General features: G+C 42.9%; 1 protein-coding gene across 1 annotated transcript; it reads left to right on the forward strand.

Moving 5' to 3' along the window:
• The first annotated feature begins 10 nt into the window (after window positions 1-10).
• pof1b (POF1B actin binding protein) lies at window positions 11-13,125 on the forward strand. The gene is made up of 11 exons (XM_048229114.1): window positions 11-63; window positions 639-669; window positions 1,698-1,778; window positions 2,243-2,335; window positions 5,045-5,158; window positions 5,412-5,564; window positions 9,757-9,876; window positions 10,035-10,163; window positions 11,140-11,210; window positions 11,976-12,090; window positions 13,007-13,125. Exons 3-11 carry the CDS (start codon window positions 1,737-1,739, stop codon window positions 13,025-13,027), a joined length of 858 nt encoding a protein of 285 aa, XP_048085071.1. The 5' UTR covers window positions 11-63; window positions 639-669; window positions 1,698-1,736; the 3' UTR covers window positions 13,028-13,125.
• The last annotated feature ends 8,945 nt before the right edge of the window (window positions 13,126-22,070 follow it).

Below are 22,070 nucleotides of genomic sequence, written 5' to 3' on the forward strand. Positions count from 1 at the left end.
CTACCGCAAGAACTGTGACATCCACTCCTGCATCTCGGAGCATGTGTCCAAGATCCGTGGACGGTGGGCAGCCTGTCTTAACACCCCTGGCCCTTACTCAAGACCTGCTAACATTATGCCAATTGCCAGATTATGTCTCCACATAGTGTGGCAAAGCATGTTGTAAATTAAGTGTTTAAAACTAAACACTTAATTTACAACATGCTTTTCATTTCATCAGCCAGTCAGTTAGGTCTCCCCTTCTCTGTTTTAAAATATTGGATAATGATGAGGGGAGAGCCTTGAGAACCACATTACCAAGCAGTAGTAGTAAAAAAGTAATTGCATCTAGCAATTATGTAACAATGTGATGAATGAAATGGAAAGAAATGTCCAATGCCCCCACCCCCACCCCACCCCTTACCAGATCGTTTATCTGGAACTGTGACTCACAGTGCAAACAGAGTGAAACCAGAGAAGCCAGAAAGGTTACTACTGTACACTGGCACTGCCTCAGAGTGGACTGCTGTAAACCCATTTCATACTGTAATAGGCTGAGAGTAAGCAACTCCCCTACTGTTTCAATGCACTGACTCAAACTCTCTCTCTCTCTCTCTCTCTCTCTTCTTTATCCCTGTACTGACATGCTCTTTTCACAGGAAACACCTCCTGGATCCCATTGATTATAAGGTAGGGTGTGGTCCGACAGCCGTCATGTGTGGGTGTGGGTGAGGAGGTATGAGACGCATGAGTGTGAGGGTGGAGCCGTGGAGGTGTGTACACTGCAAAAACTGCTTATCTAACAAAATCTCACCAAGTGTTACTAATCTTATATCAAGATAAAAGATAAAACTAGTTAGTATTGTTGTTGTTTAAAAGATAATACTAGTTGGTATTATTGTTGTTTTACTAGTTGGTAAAACAAGATAAAACTAGTTGGTATTGTTTTCTGTATAAAGAGACTTACCTAGCCCTTTCTTGTGAAACATTTGACTTAATTTTAAAAAATCCTGAAAACAAGCAAATTTGTCTGCCAGTGCGTTAAACAAATGTGTCCTAAAAACAAGCAAATTTGTCTGCCAGTGCGTTGAGCAAATTTGTCTTGATAAGACTCAAAATGTTCTTTTGAGAGGGCGCTAGGTAAGTCTTTTCATACTAAAAACAATACCAAATAGATTTTTTAATTTTAATATAAGATTAATAACACTTGGTTAGATTTCATTTTTTGCAGTGTAGGGAGGGTGTGCTGGGGATCAGCCTGTTCAGTGCAGCACAGTGGGTACACTGCACCCTCCGACACCTGGAGCGGCCTGCTAGCGACAAATCTGAGTCCAGTGTGGATGTTGAGTTTGAGTCCAGCACAGTCCAGTACATTATATTTGTCTACAAAACATAGATAGAGACATCCAAGCCCCAGACTGTAAAAGTGGAGCAAGCTTCATGATTTAATGAAAAGTTAATTTTCACATATCACCTGGACTTTTAAGAGTTTTTCAACATTCCTATGGGCATCAATTCAAAATGTCTGCCAAACGATCCCCACGGGACATTAGTTGTTCTTGGCAACATCAACAATTCTAGATATCATTAGTCATTAGGTCACAAAACAATGGCAGGTGGTTGCATGGGAACCCCTTTCACCTGCTGCACCACATGGACAGGCTGGTTCATGCTGTGTACCCACGTGCTGAGTACGCTCTCTCTGTCTCGCCCTACAGGTGAAGAATCAGGAGGTGGAGGCCTTAATCCCCAAAGGCATGTCGGAGCTCACCAAACAGCAGATCCGCTATCTGCTACAGGTGGGTGCTTGTAGTTGTTCTTCCTTGGGAAGTGGATATGCCAAATTTGATTTAGATTTAGAATCTAACCCTACAACCCTATCTGTTGGTTTTAAAACCGTGTTTCTCTTGGCACCTAACTTCACTAGTGTGGATCTTCACAATCTCAATAAAGCACACTATCTCCTGCAAAAATAAACTACTTGTGCACCCTAACAAAGCAAAATGAAACAGGAGCCTGGTTAGTAATAGGAAGCCAGTTATATCATATTAAATCACTTGTGTTTATCATATGATATCACACAAATAAAGATAATTAACATAAAGATTTACATTCACATGCAGGAATACACAGACATCACATGTCACAGACCCCTCTGCATTTCAGACAATTCCCTCCAGTCAAAATGGTTTCCTTCTTTGTACCAGGAAGTCTTCACCATAAGCTTTATCACTCTTTGCTTTCTCCCTCTCTCTCTGTGAAGACCCGGTTGACGGCTGATAAGACCATGCGCCTGCTCCTGACCACCTTCAGTAGCCTGAGAGAGGAGCTGCTGCACATGCAGGATGACCTGCGTGTAAGTGCTCCACTACTGACCACCACTAGGGGGTGATAGAGAGGATCACACGTTTCTTTACAGATCAGAGGAAGAGCAGAAGCAAGATTTCACTAGCCTGGTGCAGCCACCCTGTTTGTGTTTGTGGGCAGCCGTGGCCCACTGGTTAGCACTCTGGACTTGTAACCGGAGGGTTGCCGGTTCGAGCCCCGACCAGTGGGCCACGGCTGAAGTGCCCTTGAGCAAGGCACCTAACCCCTCACTGCTCCCCGAGCGCCGCCGTTGAAGCAGGCAGCTCACTGCGCCGGGATTAGTGTGTGCTTCACCTCACTGTGTTATCACTGTGTGCTGTTTGTGTTTCACTAATTTGCCGATTGGGTTAAATGCAGAGACCAAATTTCCCTCATGGGATCAAAAAAGTATACTTATACCTACATTCACTGTCTGGAAACATTCCATGGAATGTCAGTCAGATTAATGTTCTAACTAATGATGATGAACTGATTTGAAAGTGGTTATAACCATTTATAGTTCCAGGGTTCTCAAGTTTTGAGCTCAGCTTGGAGTGAGATTGGGAGGAGGGGGCTGTTCTCTTGATACACTCATCGGGGGCCTAGCAGCGAAGGCACCCATTGAGTTACTAGCTTTTCCTATTAATATTCCTCTGCCATTGGAGTCTATGGCAGCCCCTAGAATGCCTGGCTAAAAAGTGCTGAAATTTGACAAAGTTTCGGGACACTCCACTGACCACTCACGCTAATTTATGGATCTCTAAACCCAGCCGCCTACGCCACCAACGGGTCAAAATTTGGCAGAAAATTGAACCGTTGGGTCTAAAGTTATGAAATTCGACTGATTCAGGACCGTCCCATGATCACTCTCACCAATTTACAGAACTCTATGCCCAACACTCCAGCGCCACCAATGGGTCGAACCTGGATTGCATTCACGCATATTGACCATTGAACGGTGCGTCCGATTTTCACAAATCAGGCACTGTTCGAACCCGCCAAACAGGAAGTGGAATAACATCTCTGTGACGCTTTGAGTTAACATAAAAAAACTCGATACCATTAGTCAGGACACTGTCCCAATCACTCACAGCAATTTTTATGCGTATACATTTAACACTCTAGCGCCACCACCAGTTCAATGCTGGACATGCGTCCATGCGCGTGATCCTTGACTCTTTTGTCTGATTTTCACAATTGTGTTAGTGTCTGAATCCTGGACCATACAGAGTTCATTGACCCCTATCTTATCACTTTCCACCATATTGGACCTCCGCCATATTGGATTTAGTCCAAACTCTACGAAAAGTTTCAGCGTTCACAAATTTCATCCGATTTTCACGGAACTTGGCAGAGATGATCTTCTGCCCGAGCCGCACAAACAATACTGGTCAGATTTTTCAATTTCATTTTTGTTTGCCCGTGACAGCCAATCAAATATGGTGATGAAGCCGCCAAACAGGAAGTGGACTAACATCTCCGTGATGCTTTGAGTTTACATAACAAAACTCGATACCATTAGTCAGGACACTGTCCCAATCACTCACAGCAATTTTTATGCATATACATTGAACACTCTAGCGCCACCACCAGTTCAATGCTGGACATGCGTTCATGCGTGTGATCCTTGACTCTTTTGTCTGATTTTCACAATTGAGGTAGCGTCTGAATCCTTGGACCATCCCGAGTTCATCGACCCCCTATCCTGTCACTTTCTGCCATATTGGATCTCCGCCATATTGGATTTAGTCCAAACTCTACGAAAAGTTTCAGCGGTTACAAATTTCATCTGATTTTCACAGAACTTGGCGGAGATGATCTTCTGACCGAGCCGCACAAACGATACTTGTCAATTTTTTTTTATTTCAAGTTTATTTGCCCGTGACAGCCAATCACACATGGCTATGATGCCGCCTAACAGGAAGTGGGCTAACATCTCGGCTACGCTTTAATGTATGAAGTCCAAACTTGGTACAGGGACTTGGTATCTGATTGTGAAGACGCACTAGGAAATTGGCATCATTTGGCCTCTATAGGGGGCACTGCAATACAGGAAGTGAGCTTGTATCTCAGCAACGCTTTGATGTACAAAGATTGATTGAGTGTAAATATAAACTTATCAGATGCCAAACTTCAGCTGTAAGAAAGGTGTAAATTGATGGTGAGATTATGATAAGGATTTACATTTTAGAGAAAATATATATAACAAAAATCTTTGCTACGATCATTTAAACCTATAAGTATATTGAAAGGATACAGTAGATAAGCCAGGCCTATGTGAGACCACTTTAATGAATGAAATATTACTTGGGATTAGCAAATGTTTCAGTGCTAAAATAGGACAGAAATCACTGGAAGTGCAGCCTGTAGTTTTCTGTTCTTTCTAATGCCAACCAGCAGTTGAGTGTAGAACTGAGTGAGCAATCTAAAGTGAATTCTCAGTAACCCAAGGGTGAACAGTCGAGATTTGGAAATATTTATATCAAGGACTGAACTGAAGAAACTTTTGCGTGAGAGGGAATGTACGTGTGTGTGTGTGTGTGTGTGTATCCATTCAATGTGTGTGGTATGTGTGTTTGTGTGCAAGAGGAAGGGAATAATGTTTAGTGTTCATTCATGCATGACAATTGTTGATTCAAGAATTGTTTCCCTTCAAGGCTGGACAGGTGTGTGACTATTGCCACCTTCTCTCTCTCTCTCTCTGTTTATTTATCTGCAGCGTCTAGAGAGTGAAAAGGAGGAGCTGGAGAGGGATTTGAGCTTCAAGTCTGACCAGGCCCTGCAGTACGACCGCCTGATTGAGAGTCTGCGAGACAACAACCGGCAGCTCCAGGTACAGCACTTAGTAGAGCTGAGCTGGTCTGGAGCCTACACTCTCTCATGACTCCTCCTAGTCAGGCTCCTGTTTGCAATGACACACTCTTTTCTGCTTCTTGTTCACCTGGTGTTCTGGATCGCTCTCTTTATCTCTCTCACTCTCTCTCTCTCGCTCTCTCTTTGACTTTTGTTCAGTCTGATATCTGATTCCTTACCGTTTGTTTCTGCTCCATGTTCCACATTCTCACCTCGTTCCGTGTTCCATTCAGATTACCTTGAAGGAGACCACCAACTCCCAGCATAGCCTCGAGACGCACCTCCTCAGCAGTCGCAACAGCGACTCCAGCCGTGAGTTCCGCATTAAGGAGCTGGAGGGCAGCAAGAAGGCCCTGGAACAGGAGAACGAAATGCTCAGGCAAAAGGTACAGTAGCATTCAGAGGACACCTGCAGGTCCAGGGTCAGCGGGGTATACAGTAGATTAGTGGGACCCACAGGAGTCCTGCGAGCAGTGGGAGCTACAACAGGGCTATGATCAGTGAAACTCATGCAGCTACTGTAGGATGCAGTTACATGCTTGTAGTTACATGGGCACACATCATGTGTCCAACAGCATCATGTAACTATTGGAGCAGGGATTATCTCAGTAAGACACACAGCAGTGGCAGGATCAGAGGGAACTTCAGCAGGCCTCAGATCAGTGTAGGTGCTAAAGGCCTGGGGTAGTTGGCATCACAGGCAGTGTTTAATTTCATTCATTTAATTTAATAAATTAATGAATTAATAAGGACAACACACATTAACATTTCTGTAAATGTGCCAGTGTTAGCCAGCCAGGGATGGATTACTGCACGGGCCTACCGGGCCCAGGCCCAGGGGCCCAAGGGGTCAGGGGGCCCTGAAGCCCAAGCCTTTGCATGGAATCATTGCCTCAATATCAACAAATCAGGATGTAGGTATGAATCTGATTGAATTTAGTATTGGCCATCCCCAAAATGCACCAGAATACAGGACCCCCAAACCCCCCCTCCCACATATATGACAATTAGTGGGGGGCCCTTAATACATCTGGGCCCAGGGGCCCGAAAGTTCATACATAATCCGCCCATGTAGCCAGCTGTGTAATTTTCAACTGTTGAGACGGCTCTACTCACAGTAAGGTTTGGATAACAATTCAAAGAGAGATTCCAGGAGGGCTGATGAGTTAGATTATCCTCATCAGCCCTCCTGGAATCTCTCTTTTCATTCCTCTTCTCTATCTGTGTTGCTCAAATCTCTCTTTTTTACATGTGTCTTCACATCGTGTCTTCTCATTCTTCTGTTTTATCCTGTCTCCTCATCTTTTCTTCCTCTCCCACACCTCCCTCCCCCCCTCTCTCTCTCTCTCTCTCTCTCTCTCTCTCTCTCTCTCTCTCTCTCTCTCTCTCTCAACCTCAGATTTCCCCCATGGATCATATTTCCCCAACACTTAAACTAACAAAACTAGCACTCCTAAATATCAGATCTCTTTCAAACAAATCATTCTTAATTCATGATCTAATTTGCACACACAACCTTGATTTTTTACTTTTAACTGAGACATGGTTAGATCAAGCAAACAGTGCTGCTACTCTCATCGAATCAGCTCCCCCAAACTTCAGTTTTTTGAGTGCTACCAGAGCAAATAAAAGAGGTGGGGGGATAGCCACAATTTTCAAGACGTCTTTTCAGTGCAATCAGTCGTCATTCGGTGACTTTACTTCATTTGAATATCTGTGTGCATGCATTAAGTCTTCTCCTCAGATTTTATTACTGACAATTTACAGGCCTCCAAAACATTCAGCTAAAGTTTTTCTTGAAGAGCTAGGTGAACTGCTATCAGTTGTTAGATATAGAGTATATAGAGTATGACTGTCTTATTATATCAGGGGATCTAAACTTGCATGTGGATAATCCTGAAAACAATTATGCCAAGGAATTCATTGCACTAATCGATACTTTCTCCCTAACACAGCATGTACAGGGGCCAACACACTCCCTCGGCCATACCCTCGACCTTGTTATCACAAAGGGTCTCGATGTCTCTACAGCTGTTAAAGACCTGGCCTTATCTGATCATTTTTGCGTGTTCTTTGATGTGTCTATGTCCCCACACAGCTATGATGGTAAAAAGGAGAATCATAAATGATCAGACAAGTGCTCTCTTTGAGCAAGCACTTTCACTAAAGTCAAGTCAACTGTCAGACTCTGAAGACTTATTTGATCACTTTAATGCAAAAATGGCAAACATTATGGATGACATTGCTCCATTACAATTCAAGAAAGTTAAGGACAAACAGAAAGCACCATGGAGGCAAAATCCAGCAGTTAAACTTCTAAAAAGAGAGTGTAGGAAGACTGAAAGAAAAAATGGCGTAAATACAAACTTCAGATCCACTATGAAATCCATAAAGAGATGCTCAAGACATATAACTCTGAAATATGCAAAGCAAGACAGTCTTTCTTTTCTAACATTATCAATAGAAGTTCAAATAACACTTTCAGATTCTATTTTCAACTGTTGATAAGTTAACAAATCCCCCCTCACAATTAGCACCTGAACTTCTCTCAACTAATAAATGCAATGAGTTTTCATCTTTTTTTAAAGGTAAAATTGACAAAATCAGACTCAACATATCTGCTCAATTACAAATTCAACAACCTGAACTTCCAGCAACAAACAGAGGGAAACTAAACTTGATGTCAGAGTTCAGCTTGATAGACTACGAAACACTTGAAAAAACGGTACAGAATCTCAGCCCTTCCACATGTGTCTTAGACACTCTGCCTACCAATTTCTTCAAAACTGTTTTTCACCTGTTTTTCAGCGGCGGATGTCCTTCAAATTGTAAATGTATCATTGCTGTCTGGCACTTTTCCTAAGTCACTGAAAACAGCTGTTGTAAAGCCACTTCTCAAGAAGAATAACCTGGATGCCTCCATGCTAAACAATTACAGGCCCATATCCAATCTACCTTTTATTGGCAAAATTATTGAAAAAGTAGTCTTTAATCAATTAACCACCTTCCTAACATCAAATGGGTATTTTGATTACTTTCAGTCTGGTTTTCGGGCAAATCACAGCACTGAAACAGCTCTCATTAAAGTTTCCAATGACATACGCCTCAACACAGATTCAGGTAAAACATCAGTCCTAGTGCTACTGGACCTTAGTGCAGCATTTGACACTGTTGATCACAATATTTTACTACACAGACTAGAACACTGGGTTGGATTTACAGGCATAGTTATCAGCTGGCTAAAATCATATCTACAAGAAAGAACTTCTTTGTTGCCATCGGAAACTGTACCTCAACACCAACGTCCTTGACCTGTGGTGTTCCCCAGGGGTCGATCTTGGGGCCACTATTATTCAACCTCTATATGCTCCCACTTGGACAAATCATTCAAAATAATTTGATTTCATATCATAGCTATGCAGATGACACACAAATTTACTTAGCTCTATCACCAAACAACTATGGTCCTCTTGAATCTATGTGTCAGTGTATAGAACAAATCAACACCTGGATGTCTCAAAATTTTCTTCAGCTGAACAAAGAAAAAAACTGAAGTAATTATATTTGGTAAAAATGAGGAAAGACTTAGGGTTGCCACTCTCCTTGACACAAAAGGGTTGAAGGCAAAGGATACTGTTAAAAACCTTGGTGTATTAATTGACAGTGATCTAAATTTCAACAGCCACATGAAAGCGATAACTAAATCAGCTTTTTACCACCTCAAAAATATTGTCAAACTCAGAGGGCTGATGTCAAAACATGACTTAGAAAAACTCATTCATGCATTTATCTCCAGCAGGGTTGATTACTGCAATGGACTGTTCACAGGCCTTCCTAAAAAGACTATTAAACAGCTTCAGGTGATACAAAATGCAGCAGCTAGGACTCTAACAAAAACTAAAAGAACTGACCACATTACTCCAATTCTTAAGTCCTTGCACTGGCTTCCAGTAAGTCACAGAATTGACTTTAAAGCACTATTGCTTGTTTATAAATCAGTAAATGGAGCAGGACCTAAATACTTGTCAGACATGCTTCAGCAGTACACACCTTCTCGTCCTCTCAGGTCCCAGGTGAAAAACCTGCTAGTAAAACCTACAGTTAGAACTAAACATGGTGAAGCAGCTTTTAGCTGCTATGCGGCTCAGCTGTGGAACCAACTTTCGGATGACATTAAAAAGGCCCCAACTGTAGCCAGTTTTAAATCTAGACTTAAGACCAAACTGTTCTCAGACGCTTTCTGCTAACTGTGCCGAGTTACAAATTCTGAATCTGCCTCGATAATTATTCTACTTTGTCTTTTATTACTTTTTTACTACTTTTGCCTTTGTTTTTGCTTACTAATTATTCTTTATTTTTAAATGATTTTACCTTGTGTTTTATGTTTTCTTTTTATTATGATCTTTACCTTTTAACTATTCTTTGACTATATTGCCCTTCTATGCTTTTATTTGTTATTATCGTTTGGTTTTGTTTATGTAAAGCACATTGAATGACCTCTGTGTATGAAATGTGCTATATAAATAAACTTGACTTGACTTGAAACTTGACTTGACTCTCTCTTGTCCGCACCTCCAGATGGTGGGCCAGCTCAGTAGCTCAACTCTGAATGCCAAGACCGAGGAGCTGTCACGCCATTACAACCAGATGCTCTCCTCCCTGCGTGAGGAGAAGGACAAGGAGCTGCAGACCCTCCGGGTGAGTGTGTGTGTGAGAGAGTGTTCCTCCAGTATATGTCTCTTCATTAGGTGTGTATAAGTTTGTGTTTTGTGTGTGGGTATGTGATGGAACATGTCTCTTTCTCTCTCTTTGTGTGTGTGTGTGTGTGTATGTGTGCGTGTGCATGTGTGCTGCAGACCCAGCTTATAAGGATCCAGACAGAACACACCACAGAGCGCACTACTGACCGGAGCCTGGAGCTGCGCATCACGGAACTCCTGGCCACCCTGGAGCAGCGCGACAGCCTGGTCAAACGCCAGGAGGAGGTCCTCACCCATCACCCTTACCATTCAGCTCTTATCAGATTATGCACAGCACAGCACAGCACAGCACAGCACAGCACAGCACAGCACAGCACAGCACAGCACAGCACAGCACAGCACAGCACAGCACAGCACAGCACATTATTTGTGCACTATTGCTATAGTAGTATAGCCTGGGTGTTCCCATGCTGCCTTGCGCGCGATTTGATTTACGCTGCTAAGGCAGCCTGGAGACCATGGAGCAAATTTTCGCCTGAGATAGGGAACCAATCACAGAACAGGGGGGAAAGCAAGACGATGATGAGCTATGCACAGACGCATTTGATAGACATCCGTGGCACCCAATAAACGGATCTGGGCATTTTTTTCAAATACAAGAAAATGAATGTTTGGTTCCCAGACCACGTCTCGTTGAGAAGTGGTGGCGCTAGCCAGGCTAATAGTAGTATGCATCCATTATATTTTTTGGGCTTAGGTCGGTGAATAGTGACAGGAAGCGAATAGGAGAGAGAGGGATGGGGTGGGATCGGGAAATGACCATGGGTCGGACACAAACCCGATTCCCATGGGCACTTGGACCCACATGTGGTGCGGGCACTGCAGCCGCTTGTGCCACAGCTTCCCCAGAATGAGTCATGATTTAGTGGGGTGAGCTCCACTATCACAATTGAAAGAGGCTGTGAAATGATGCACTCGTTCAGCTCCATAGTATATTAAATGGGCAGTTGTTTTAAACATGAGTGTAATTAAGCCTCAAAGTTACACTCGTTACATTGTGTGATTTTTAGCAGCTTTGTGCAACTGCAGAGTGGTAAATTAGTTAATTTTACTTTGTTGCTTTTTTTGTGGATCCATCTATCTGTACTATCACATTATTACACAATAGATTAATGAAATAAGGATGATTTATGTGTTGGTATTTCACATGTATCCATTACAACTACCTCACAGTATTCTTGCCTTTATTGCAACTATGCAGGAGATCAAGCGACTTCAGGCCGAGAAAAACAGCGCTGCACAAAATGTCACCAGGACTACCGTCACAAAAAGGTGAACTTCACCCCTTTTACTTCAACAAACCTTGATCAGAACCCAGTTCATAAGGGGTCTCACTGATGGTGCTAAGCTAGTAGAAAGTTAACAAGAAGGGCTTGCACTGGTATCAGCACCAGACAAACCTGTTAGCAAATTTGAATTTTGCTCTGCAGGTCCGCCTGGAAAGGATCCCATTAATGTTACGCCCGTTTCCAAACTTCCGACTTAACGACTTCCAGGTGCGTGCATTACACTCTTACCCAATTGGTTGAGAAAATGCAGCAATCGCATCTCTCTTGTAAACAAAGGTTTTAAATGCAGTTGCTTACTCTAAAGAAAATACATGCTCCGCTGTTTTTTGGTGATTCAGAAACAGACGTCAATGGGATCCTTTCTAGAGCGACCTGAAGAGCAAATTCAAATGCTCTAACCGGTTCTTCTGAGTTCACCTAGGCTGGGTAGCAGCACCTTGTTGCAGCGCTGAGAGACTCCTGCCCCACATCCTCTGCCAGGGTGTCTCTCAGAGCTGAGGTGTGAACCAGAATCTGCTGAAGGCATATTGCAATGGAGCTCAACAATTTTGACCAAAAGTAGCAGAATAACCATATAATATCCTTAAGCAAATTTTTTAGCACAATATCGCAAAATGAAGATATATCATGACATGCTTGCACACATATCAACACCTTGTTGCTCCAGTGAGAAAGGGCTGTCCCATCTCCCTTCTGTGTCTCTTTGAGCTGACGAGTGACCCTGCGCGTGCTGCTGTCCTCCCCACAGGTACCGCAACCAGTATCCCATCCTGGGCCTGCTCGGCGACGACTACCAGTACACGTCCTCAGTGAAGGAGGCCAAGACCATTGTGATCGAGAAGACTGGAGAGATAATCAAACAGGTAAGGAAGGGATCAGGTGAAGCAGCATTCACAGTAGAACAGCCTTCTTCTCACCATACATCATCACTATATACTTTCATGGGATGCAAATGTAACAACAGCATTCAGAAACGATGCAACAGTATACTCACAATACAGTAATGTATAATTGTATAATTGAACTATGATTTGTACATAGCTATACAGTATGCATCTATACAGTGCCCTGCATTTCTTATATCTTTTTCTCACTGAATCATGCTCAGTAAGATACGCTTGGTGAGGATGGGCTTTTGGGTTGAAATGGAGACAATGTTTGGTGTGGGAGTTACAGCAGCTTTTTGATTGATTGCTGGTGTCGGAGCGACATGCTAAATTCTACCTGTGTATGCTATCCACAGTTAATGGATGTGATCACCAGTGCTTGACATTCCATGCTTTACTTTTTTGGTTACTGAGGGAGTTGCTAAGGGTGTTGCTTAATGTGCTAAACTAACAAAATAGTTTGTTTTAGTAACAGTAGTGGAGGTTGTCAAAACTGGCAGGTATAAAACTCAAAACTGGTACTGCTGGGTGCTGCTTTAAGTGTGGGATGAAGCTAACAACTGCCATTTTGTTTTCTAAATGTTGCAGTGGATCACATATAACTCTCCTGCTTTACAATTTAAAAAATTGCTTTGTAGTTTATATGAAATGGTGATAATTGAAAGGCTTGAGAGAAAGTCAGAAAGAACCTCTGATTCTGAGCAGCCATCCACTGGAGTCCTCTCAGACATCGTAAGGATACCGAGCTCAGTCAGGCTCTTGACCTGTGTCTCATCTTCTATTACTCACTGAGGTGTTGTGTCAAGGGCCAATCAGGTAGCCAGCAGGGCTGTGCTGTTTTGTTTTGGCTCAGTGATGAATGCATGTGTTTCTGTTCTGCTTCTCCGGACAGGAAATCTTTACCACACCTTAAAGAACAAAACAAAACAAAACTGCTTCTCTCTGACAGGAATGAATGACATGAAGACCCAGGAGCCTCTCTCTCTCTGTCTGTCTCTCTTTCCCCCCCATCCCTCCTACACCTCTCCTACCCCTGTGCCACCTGCTGTCTATCCCTCTCCCCCCTCCTTCTCTTCTCTCTCGCTCTCCAGGGCTAAGTTAGGGTGGTGGTGGTGGTGGTGATGATAGTGGAAAAATGCTACTTAACACTAAAATTTGGGCACAGTGTGCGTCTGGGACAACCAGGGTGGGGATGCACTGGGATAGATGTGAGTAAGTTAAGATCTGCTTAAATAACTCATTTTGAATCATAAGTCCTTTGAACTTGGATTTCAAGGTACGGAATTGTATGACCTTTTCAACCTTCTGTTATAAATGTTCCCACCACAACTCTAGTAGCCTCAGAGAGATTCTGATGCATCAAATACTAATAGGAATGTAAATAAATATGCTTTTTATTAAACATGGAAAGAGCAAAAACAATGGATGCATGGTTTGAACATGTGCATTTTAAGGGAGGCTATTTATATAAGGATTATGAAATGGCTGCCTTTTGTTGGCACCAGCCTTGTGGGTTTTTGTATTTTTCTTTTAACTCATTTATTTCAGCACGATGCCAGTTTGTTGATATCATTTTATGATCATAATGGGTATAATGGTTAATAGTTTGCTGTATTTTGCTGTTAAAACATGGTGGCAGTGGCTGGTGATGGAGCTTGCATGATGGGAATTTTTTTTTTTTTTTGTTTTTTTTGTTTTATTTATGCTTTCTTACACCAGACCAAAATCCTGTTATTGGTAATCTAGTTGGCCACCTAGTTTACTTTTGAATTTGTTCGTCATGGATGGCTTCAGTTTGTTCCCTGAATCCCTGAACTAGGCAGAATTTAAGTCCACTCTTTTTAAGCTCGGGGGAACTGAAACAAATTCAGATCTGTTTGAGTTCCAGGGGTGTTGAGGAGTTGGGGTGAAAAATTGGGTTGGGGATTTGAAAAATGCTCTTATGGTAAAGGGGACATTTTTCAAGTCTTCGTGCCACTTTCAGACCAGATCTTGAACTGCACTGAAGAGCTAAAACAGAATGGACACAAACTCTGAAACTGAACTGTTAAAGTAGAAAGAAAAACTATAAAATCTAATGTTGATTTATTAGACAATGTTGTTTCATCATCTTTTTCTACTGTAATTATTCAGCTATAGCCCTTAGTTCATCTGAATGCAAGTCTACTTCAATTAGTAGAAACTAATTTGATGTAACTGTTCTTGCTTTACCAAATTTGCCAATGTTAAATAACTGGTCAAATGACCCCCCCCCCCCCCCCACACACACACACACACACACACACACACACACACACACACACATGCAATGTGAATACAAGACACTCACAATATCTGAAAGGACCAACACAGGAATAGTGTAACTCTAAGTCAGTTGGTGATACAATGTCACTCTTGATCCAACATCATTTGTTGTTTTTGTGGAACAAATCCTGTTTTATCTCTGGATATAACTGAATGACGCCATACAACATATCTTCTAAATTCTGGATTTGTTCATACATGCCTCAACCAACACATGGTCTGAATCAGTGACACAAGCCTTAAAGTCTGTCAAATTTATTTAATTAAATTAGCTTTAACACTACAATTAGAACGTTTTTTAGAAGCATGTCATTATAACAAAGATGTGATATAAGGTTGCCTTATTCCACACACAGGCTTTAGGTGTGTTTTATTGATATAAGAATTCAACTGGAAGAGTATCCAGTATCTTGACTATTGTTCAAGCTGTATAGCCCCAACAGCACTAGAACACTTTCTGAAATGTATGTTTATGGGATAACGTCATTGTCACTGTTTATCGAGATGGTCTGTTTATACTTGTTCTTTATATATGAAATAATTTCATTTACTGTGTTAATTACTCTGTCAGATTATTCTCATTTGAAATGGATCTGTCCATTCTGAAGTGTATGCAATATGCTGTATAATTCTCACTGTTTAAATAAAATGTTTTTAAACTAAAGCCATGGCAGCTGTTTTTGCTCCTTCAGACATTATCTCTTTTGAGTTTTGGCCTGTAATGGGACTGCAGCACACAGAGTTCACGTCAGTATACTGTATAGCGTTGTCTCCAACAGACCTTTTTTTAGTCAAGTCCATTTTTCTTTATTTTTTGCTCTTAAAAATAAAAATTCTAATTCATTTAAATGATCAACGGTCTGGTTGGACAATTGGATTAAAATTATGGTAAATACAGTAGAATAATGGCTTGTGCCCTTAGTGGTCGCAGTAGCGGAACATGTCCAGTAGGTGGAAGCAGATATTTACATACCTTCAGCAGCATGAGCGTGCAGCACACCCACCCTCTGCACATGAATGAGGTCATCAGAAGTGTGCCTGTCCTGTGAGACATCACCATGGCGCTGCCCATCCCTACAGTTCTTAGGTGACCGAACCCACTCCCAGAGCCCTCTCTTCTCTCAGTCACCCTCTCCCCCGTAGTGAGGGTGGGTCTGAACAGACGCGAAGAGTTCAACAGAGCCAGTGCCACCAAGTGCTAAACACACAGTACAAGACACCCATATCTGTGTGGCCATGTCTTACATATGCATGCAGTGAGATTCACAGTGTAACTTTGGACTGGTAATTTTTGTTTTGTGTCTGCCACATTGTTTTATTGCGTACAGTAAAGTAATTATTAGAAGTATTATGTAAATGCACTTTGTTGCTTTCTGCCCTGCAGTTCCGTATATAAGGGACATCGTTAGGTCAGACGCAAAGTGGAGTGCCTAAAACCTCCTTTAGCTTATTGCTTTTCTAAAGAAGGTCCTATATATTCATTAGATAATTGTTCTTCTGCAAAAATATAGTTATGGAAAAATATCAGAAGGGTTGCCAAGCAATGCTGAGATGCAGCAGCTCTAACTTTTGTATCAATTCATGTCGCAGTAATATAGAATGAAATGCAGTCAATGTGAGGAGTCGAGTTGGGTTTTACAATGGCATCAAATGTGATTCAGCCAATCACAATCAAGGACTGGAACTATCCGTTTTATGACATGGAGCACCAGATACCCATATGAGTGTGGCCATGTCTTACATGTGCATGCTGAAGGCAGAGTTTCTTGAATTTCCCCTAGGGATCAATAAAGTATCTATCTATCTATCAGAGAAGTATCGTTGCGCTCAGGTGACAGTTTAGAAGTCCAGGTGCGTTAGAACCAATAATGTGAAGAGGCTATAAGTGGTTCGCACTAGGTGACTAGACACAAGTCTTGCAAAAGGAGCAACTTTTTTAATGACGAGCAAGAGCAGATGTTTCAGCCATTCGGCTATTCTCAATGCTCGCAGTGAGTTACATGTGCATACAGACAGATGCACAAACAGTGTAACTTTGGACTGATCATTTTTGTTTTGTGTCTCTGCCAATGGTCTCCTATGTACAAGGCTTTGGGACATGCAGAGTTGTGCCCCTCCCTTAAGTCAGTCTATCCTTGTCTCTCTGTCCCCTTTATTTTTCTTTTTCACTCTTTCCATCACGCACTCATGACATGCATAGCTCTTCCAAGTAAAAACTCATGCTTATGGTAGCCTATAATATATCATACTTGAAGTCTATTGCTTGTGTATTTTATATAGAAAAAAAGATTTGAAAGGGTACGTTGCCATTGTAGATGCAATTTCAGAAAACAAAAAAAGAAACTACAATTAATCTCTATTTCTGTTTCTCTCTCACCACACCACACACACACACACACACACACACACACACACACACACACACACACACACACACACACACACACCCAGTGCAGTGTGGCCAGTATCAACATGAAATGGAACAGGGTGGACATAGAAAGCCCTGTGCTTGCAAGGGGGGAGAAAGCTTAAATATTCCCAATTTTAAAGTCCTCTTACCCCCCTGGCACCACCTGCCTCCACCCTCTCTTCCACATGCAGCCAGCCCTGTGTTAGGTGCTGTTGGCTGTAGAGGGCGAGGAGGGTGGTGGTGGTTGGGTTGCGTAGGGTGGGGGTGGGGGAAGCTCGGCTGTATGGGGGGATGGGAAAGCATTGATTATAGCTGATAATACAGGGCTTTGATGTGGATAATGCAGTCTCTCTCTTCCTGCGCTAGCGGCTGGCTCTATGCCCCTGAGGCCAGAGAGGATATTGGGTTTACAGACTTCTCTCTCTCTCTCTCTCTCTCTCTCTCTCTCTCTCTTCTCTCTCTCTCTCTCTTTCTCTCTCTCTCTCTCTAGCACATGCTGTCTCCCTCCCTGTCTCTCTCTGTATTTCTGTCCTTTTTCTGACACTGTGCTCTCTCTCTCTCTCTTTCTCTCTCTCTCTCATTCTCTGTTTTTCTCTCATCTCTTGGCCACATACACACTCCCTCCTCTCCTCTCTCTGTCTTTTGATCTGTGTTGGGTTTGTGTTTGCTCTTATGTGTCATGTTTAAATATGTTAGGATGAGCCAGGTTTTTTCCCCCTTGTGTAAATCATGTTTTCCATGTTTTCTTTTCTTCCTGTTTCCTGTGTGTGTGTGTGTGTGAGTAAGTGTTGGTGAGTTTGTTTCTGGAATGGCCCTGTATGCCTGTGGAGTGTGTGCTTTTTCCATTCCTCTACCCTATTGATTTATGTGACTGCATGTACAGATGTACAGTGATCCACAAGCCATTGGAATCTCTCTCTCTCTCCCTCCCTCTCCTGCTCTGTCCCTCACTGTTTTGTGTGTACTCTTTAAATCACTGCTGAAACGTTGTTCAGTGTATCCGTATTGCAGTTTTTTAAAGCTCTTAAATCATTGCACTGTTGATGATAGTGTCATCCATGAAAGCTGGTCATCAATCCTCCAGCATGCGGCCTCTGAGTTCTGTTCAATCCTCCAGCATGCGGCCTCCGAGTTCTGTTCAATCCTCCAGCATGGCCTCTGAGTTCTGTTCATCCTGCAGCATGGCCTCTGAGTTCTGTTCAATCCTCCAGCATGCGGCCTCTGAGTTCTGTTCAATCCTCCAGCATGGCCTCCGAGTTCTGTTCATCCTGCAGCATGGCCTCTGAGTTCTGTTCAATCCTCCAGCATGCCCTCTGAGTTTTGTTCAAGCCTGCAGCAATGAGTGGCTGCTTAGGACCATGCAAATATACTCTGAAGCAATATTCCAGGCCCTGTATCTCTCTCTCTCTCTCTCTCTCTCTCTCTCTGACTGACCACAGACTCTCCATTTTACTCAATCGTTTTCTTTCGCACTCCTGTGTTATATCTCTCTTTTGTTCACTGTCTCTCTGCCTTTACTATTTCTTCTTACACTCCCACACTTCTTTCCCTCTCTCATTCTTCTTCTTTTCTGCATGGACGCTTTTATTTTGTTCCAGACATTTAGTTCATAAAAAATGCATATCCACAAACTCATACAAGAACCTTATATATCCAAAAACCTATAGCCACATTAATATACAGGGATAAATACTTTCAGACAAATTACTTTTAGCATTTTTCTCTCTACACCCTTTTTGCTAAAATAAAAAAAAAAAAAAAATCATAGATGGAAATTATTTATAAATAACTGAAATATTGTTCTAATAATGAGAAATGGCCACAAGTTGCACACATGTCCTTGTTTCTCTTGTCCCTCAGCACAGCCCATTATTGTCCGAAGTACATATCCTACTGAAGACATAGAATCAGCCTGTGTTTACTGTAATCAGATACCGAACCGAATAGTTTTGGGCTTTGTTTTCTGGAGTCCTATGAAGACACAAGGCATATTTACAGGACACCACATGCAGAAGGGCCTTTTTGTGTGTGTTTGTCTCTTTTTGTTTCATTTTTCTGTCTCTGTGTTTCTTTTCCTGTGTCTCCCCCAGTGTATGTTATTTGTTTTTATGTGTATGCATGCCGGGTACATGTTATTGTTTTTGTGTGTTAGAATGTATGTGTTTCGTATAACATTATCTGTTTATTGTTTACACATTGTCAAAGTAAGATTACAAGGTTACTGTGTGTGTGTGTGTGTGTGTGTGTGCGTGCGTGCGTGCGTGCGTGCGTGCGTGTGTGTGTGTGTGTGTGTCTGTCTCTGTGTGTGTCTGTCTCTGTGTGTGTCTGTGTGTGGGTGTGGGTGTATGTGTGTGTGAGTGTGTGTGAGCATGTTGTCCATCTCCCATCACACAGAGAGGAAGCCACTGTGTGGTGGGGTTGCTGCTGGCGTCTGTATGTCTCTCCTCTGTTCCAAACACGTCACTCTTCCCCATGAGATGCAGTCGTGATGACGCCATTAATAGACAATAGACCACATATTAACATGGGAACCTCTGGTTGGAAGTCACTGTCCGTCAGTGGAGTGCACTGTATGTCAGCGCACTTTGTGACTGTTGTCTAGGCTACAGTATAGGTTTCCTACTTTAAATAGCTTCTGCAGAGTTGGCAGGTACATGGGTTGGACAGGCACCTTACCCAAGACAGTCTACCTTGAGTAGATTGAGTCCCTTTAACTCATACATTTGCATCTTTTATGAATTAATTAACATAAGTATGCTAATTTAATAGCAGCGATGATCACAAATATATATCCCCCAACTTCTTTGGTGAAATATGTATGGAATTTGAAGGTCCCTTGCTTAAAAGGATTGCTCCTCTCCATCCAGATGACTAGTATTTTTTTTCTGTATTTGCATGACTTATTGACTTATTGACTTGTTCACTGGTTTTAATATCATAAACAGCACTTTTGGTAAACCTCCGTCATGCTTAAATGAGCTGAATAAAGAAAGATTACTTACTTACTCGCCCCCCCCTGGCACCTGTATCTAGGCCTGCCTATCTAGTTCGACTCTGAAAGCAGAGCAGCACAAAGGCCTGGCAGGGGTGCTTTTTCATGGGATCGTGTCCACACACTCTGGCTCTCTGACCCCGTGGTGCCCCGACCCCACCGCAGCCCTCCGCCCACGTTGTCCCCCTCAGTGTTCCACTGTGTCTGTGGCGACTCATGTGTCTGTCACTGCCTGACCTTTGGCCCCGGGTAGGTGTGGCCTTATCTTGACTCTCTGCCCTGGCCCGGTGCTCTCCACCTCTGTCTTCACGCCAAGTCACCCCTGCGCCTGCCTTTTCACCCCTCTCTGTGCCGAGAGGTGAAGAGCTGCTCCACCTTTCCTTTATCGACCGGCCGAGCTCTTTTTTCCGTCCCCTCTCTCACCTACACCAGCTATCTGCCCTTGAGACCTCAGAGGTGGCCATCTCTGAATGCTAACTAACCTTTTGGGACCTGAATGAGAGTCAGGCATCTCATCTCTGGTGTTCCCTCCTCCCACTGTCAGAGCCATCACAACTGGGTAGGCCAAGCAGGCATCTGCTGAAAGGGTCCCACTGAGAACGTCTGATTATGTACTTACAGTAATCCACTGCAACGACAACTGTATGATCTGATCTGAATCTTGAAGCCCACCTATGCTTCAGCGACTGAGAAAAAAAAGTGAAGGCAAGAGTAGGAGTAAAGAAAACATTAGACAGGTACTTTCTAATTATTAATAATACAAATTTGGAGATTGTAATGATGTGTCGATATGGTTCCGGAAGATGTGGTTGAATGTGATGATGTGGCTCGATGTTGGGCCTTCCAGGTCCCTTTTTGCCAGGGGCCCCTAAAGTGCCTTGAAACGTTCCTGCCCTGTTTCTCTCTGCTTGACTATTAATCATAATTATAAGAAATGTATCTAACCACACCTTCTTTTTAACATTTAACAATTGAACCCAATTTCCCTTACTATCTATCTATCTATCTACAGTATCTATCTATCTCTATCTCCTTGTCTTGTTCTGTGTTTCAGTGACTCAGTAAGACATGGTTCTTTCTGTCCCCTTACCCATCCAACATTACTCCTCTTTCTCTCTTCACCATTCCCATCTCTTTCTCCCTCACTCCTTCTCTCTCCCCCTCACTTTCTCTCTTTCTCTCTCTCTCTCCCTCTCTTCTGCAGAGAGGTGCTTGCTTGACGGGGGCCTTCTCTTCACTGATGCACTCCTTTGCCATTAATAAAATTTTTATACAGAGTCAGGAAATACATTTCCATCCGGAGCGACTGGAGGCACTCAGACGGACAGGAAATGAGCGCTTGGCAGGCAGCCAGGTCGGCTATTTTCGAGGCCCGGCCAGAGCCAATCAACGAGGGCCCTGGTCAGCTAATGGACCACGGAACCTCCGCTGGAAGATCAGGAACAATTACTCCTGGGGTGGCCAGCAGAGAGAGAGGCCGGGGCTCAGGGCTGGCCAGGCCTGTCTTGTGTGATGTGCTCGCTATGTGCATTTTATGTGTGTGTGTGTGTGTGCATGTGTGAGAAAAAGAGGGTGAGAGAGTATCAACCTAACTCTCTTTCTCTTTCTCTCTCTCTCTCTCTCTCACACTGTATTTGATCATTCAAGATACATAATATAGAATCAAATAGTGGAGCAAATGTGAGCAATGGGACAGTACAGTACAGTACAGTATAGTAGATAGAAGGTGAAAGAGAGGCAGAGAGGAAGGGGTGGATGGGGAGAGGAAGGGTACTGGTGTTGACTCTGCAGAGGTTGCTGTTCATTAGCTGGCTGGCTCTGGGTGTTGCAGATGAAGGCCGATTTCAGCACTTGTTTTGGAGCGTTGAACTGACTCCCTGCCTGGAGTGGAGTGGGAGTGAGATTTCTGTTAGCACAGCGAGCACAGCAGGTGTGAAGTGTTAAAGTAAGCTGTTTGGGCTGTCTCTGACAGCCGGTGATGAATGGTGGTAAATATTGCTACAGTGGTGTTTTTATGGGTAGGATGTTAGTTAATATCCCAAATCGCACACTTCCCCTGGCATACTAAGCCTTGATGGTGCAGTGTGGCCACACTGATAGGCCCTTTATGGAGCACGTTGGGGTTAAGTCCTTTATGAATGCAACAGAAATTAGGTCAGTGCTAACCTGTAGAAACGATTAGCCTTAGTGCAGCTAGGAAGTGTTAAATTACAGTTAACGTGTAAATTAGAGTAAAGTACCCATGGTCAT

Source organism: Alosa alosa, chromosome 2, assembly GCF_017589495.1.
Source record: "Alosa alosa isolate M-15738 ecotype Scorff River chromosome 2, AALO_Geno_1.1, whole genome shotgun sequence".
NCBI lineage: Eukaryota > Metazoa > Chordata > Actinopteri > Clupeiformes > Clupeidae > Alosa > Alosa alosa.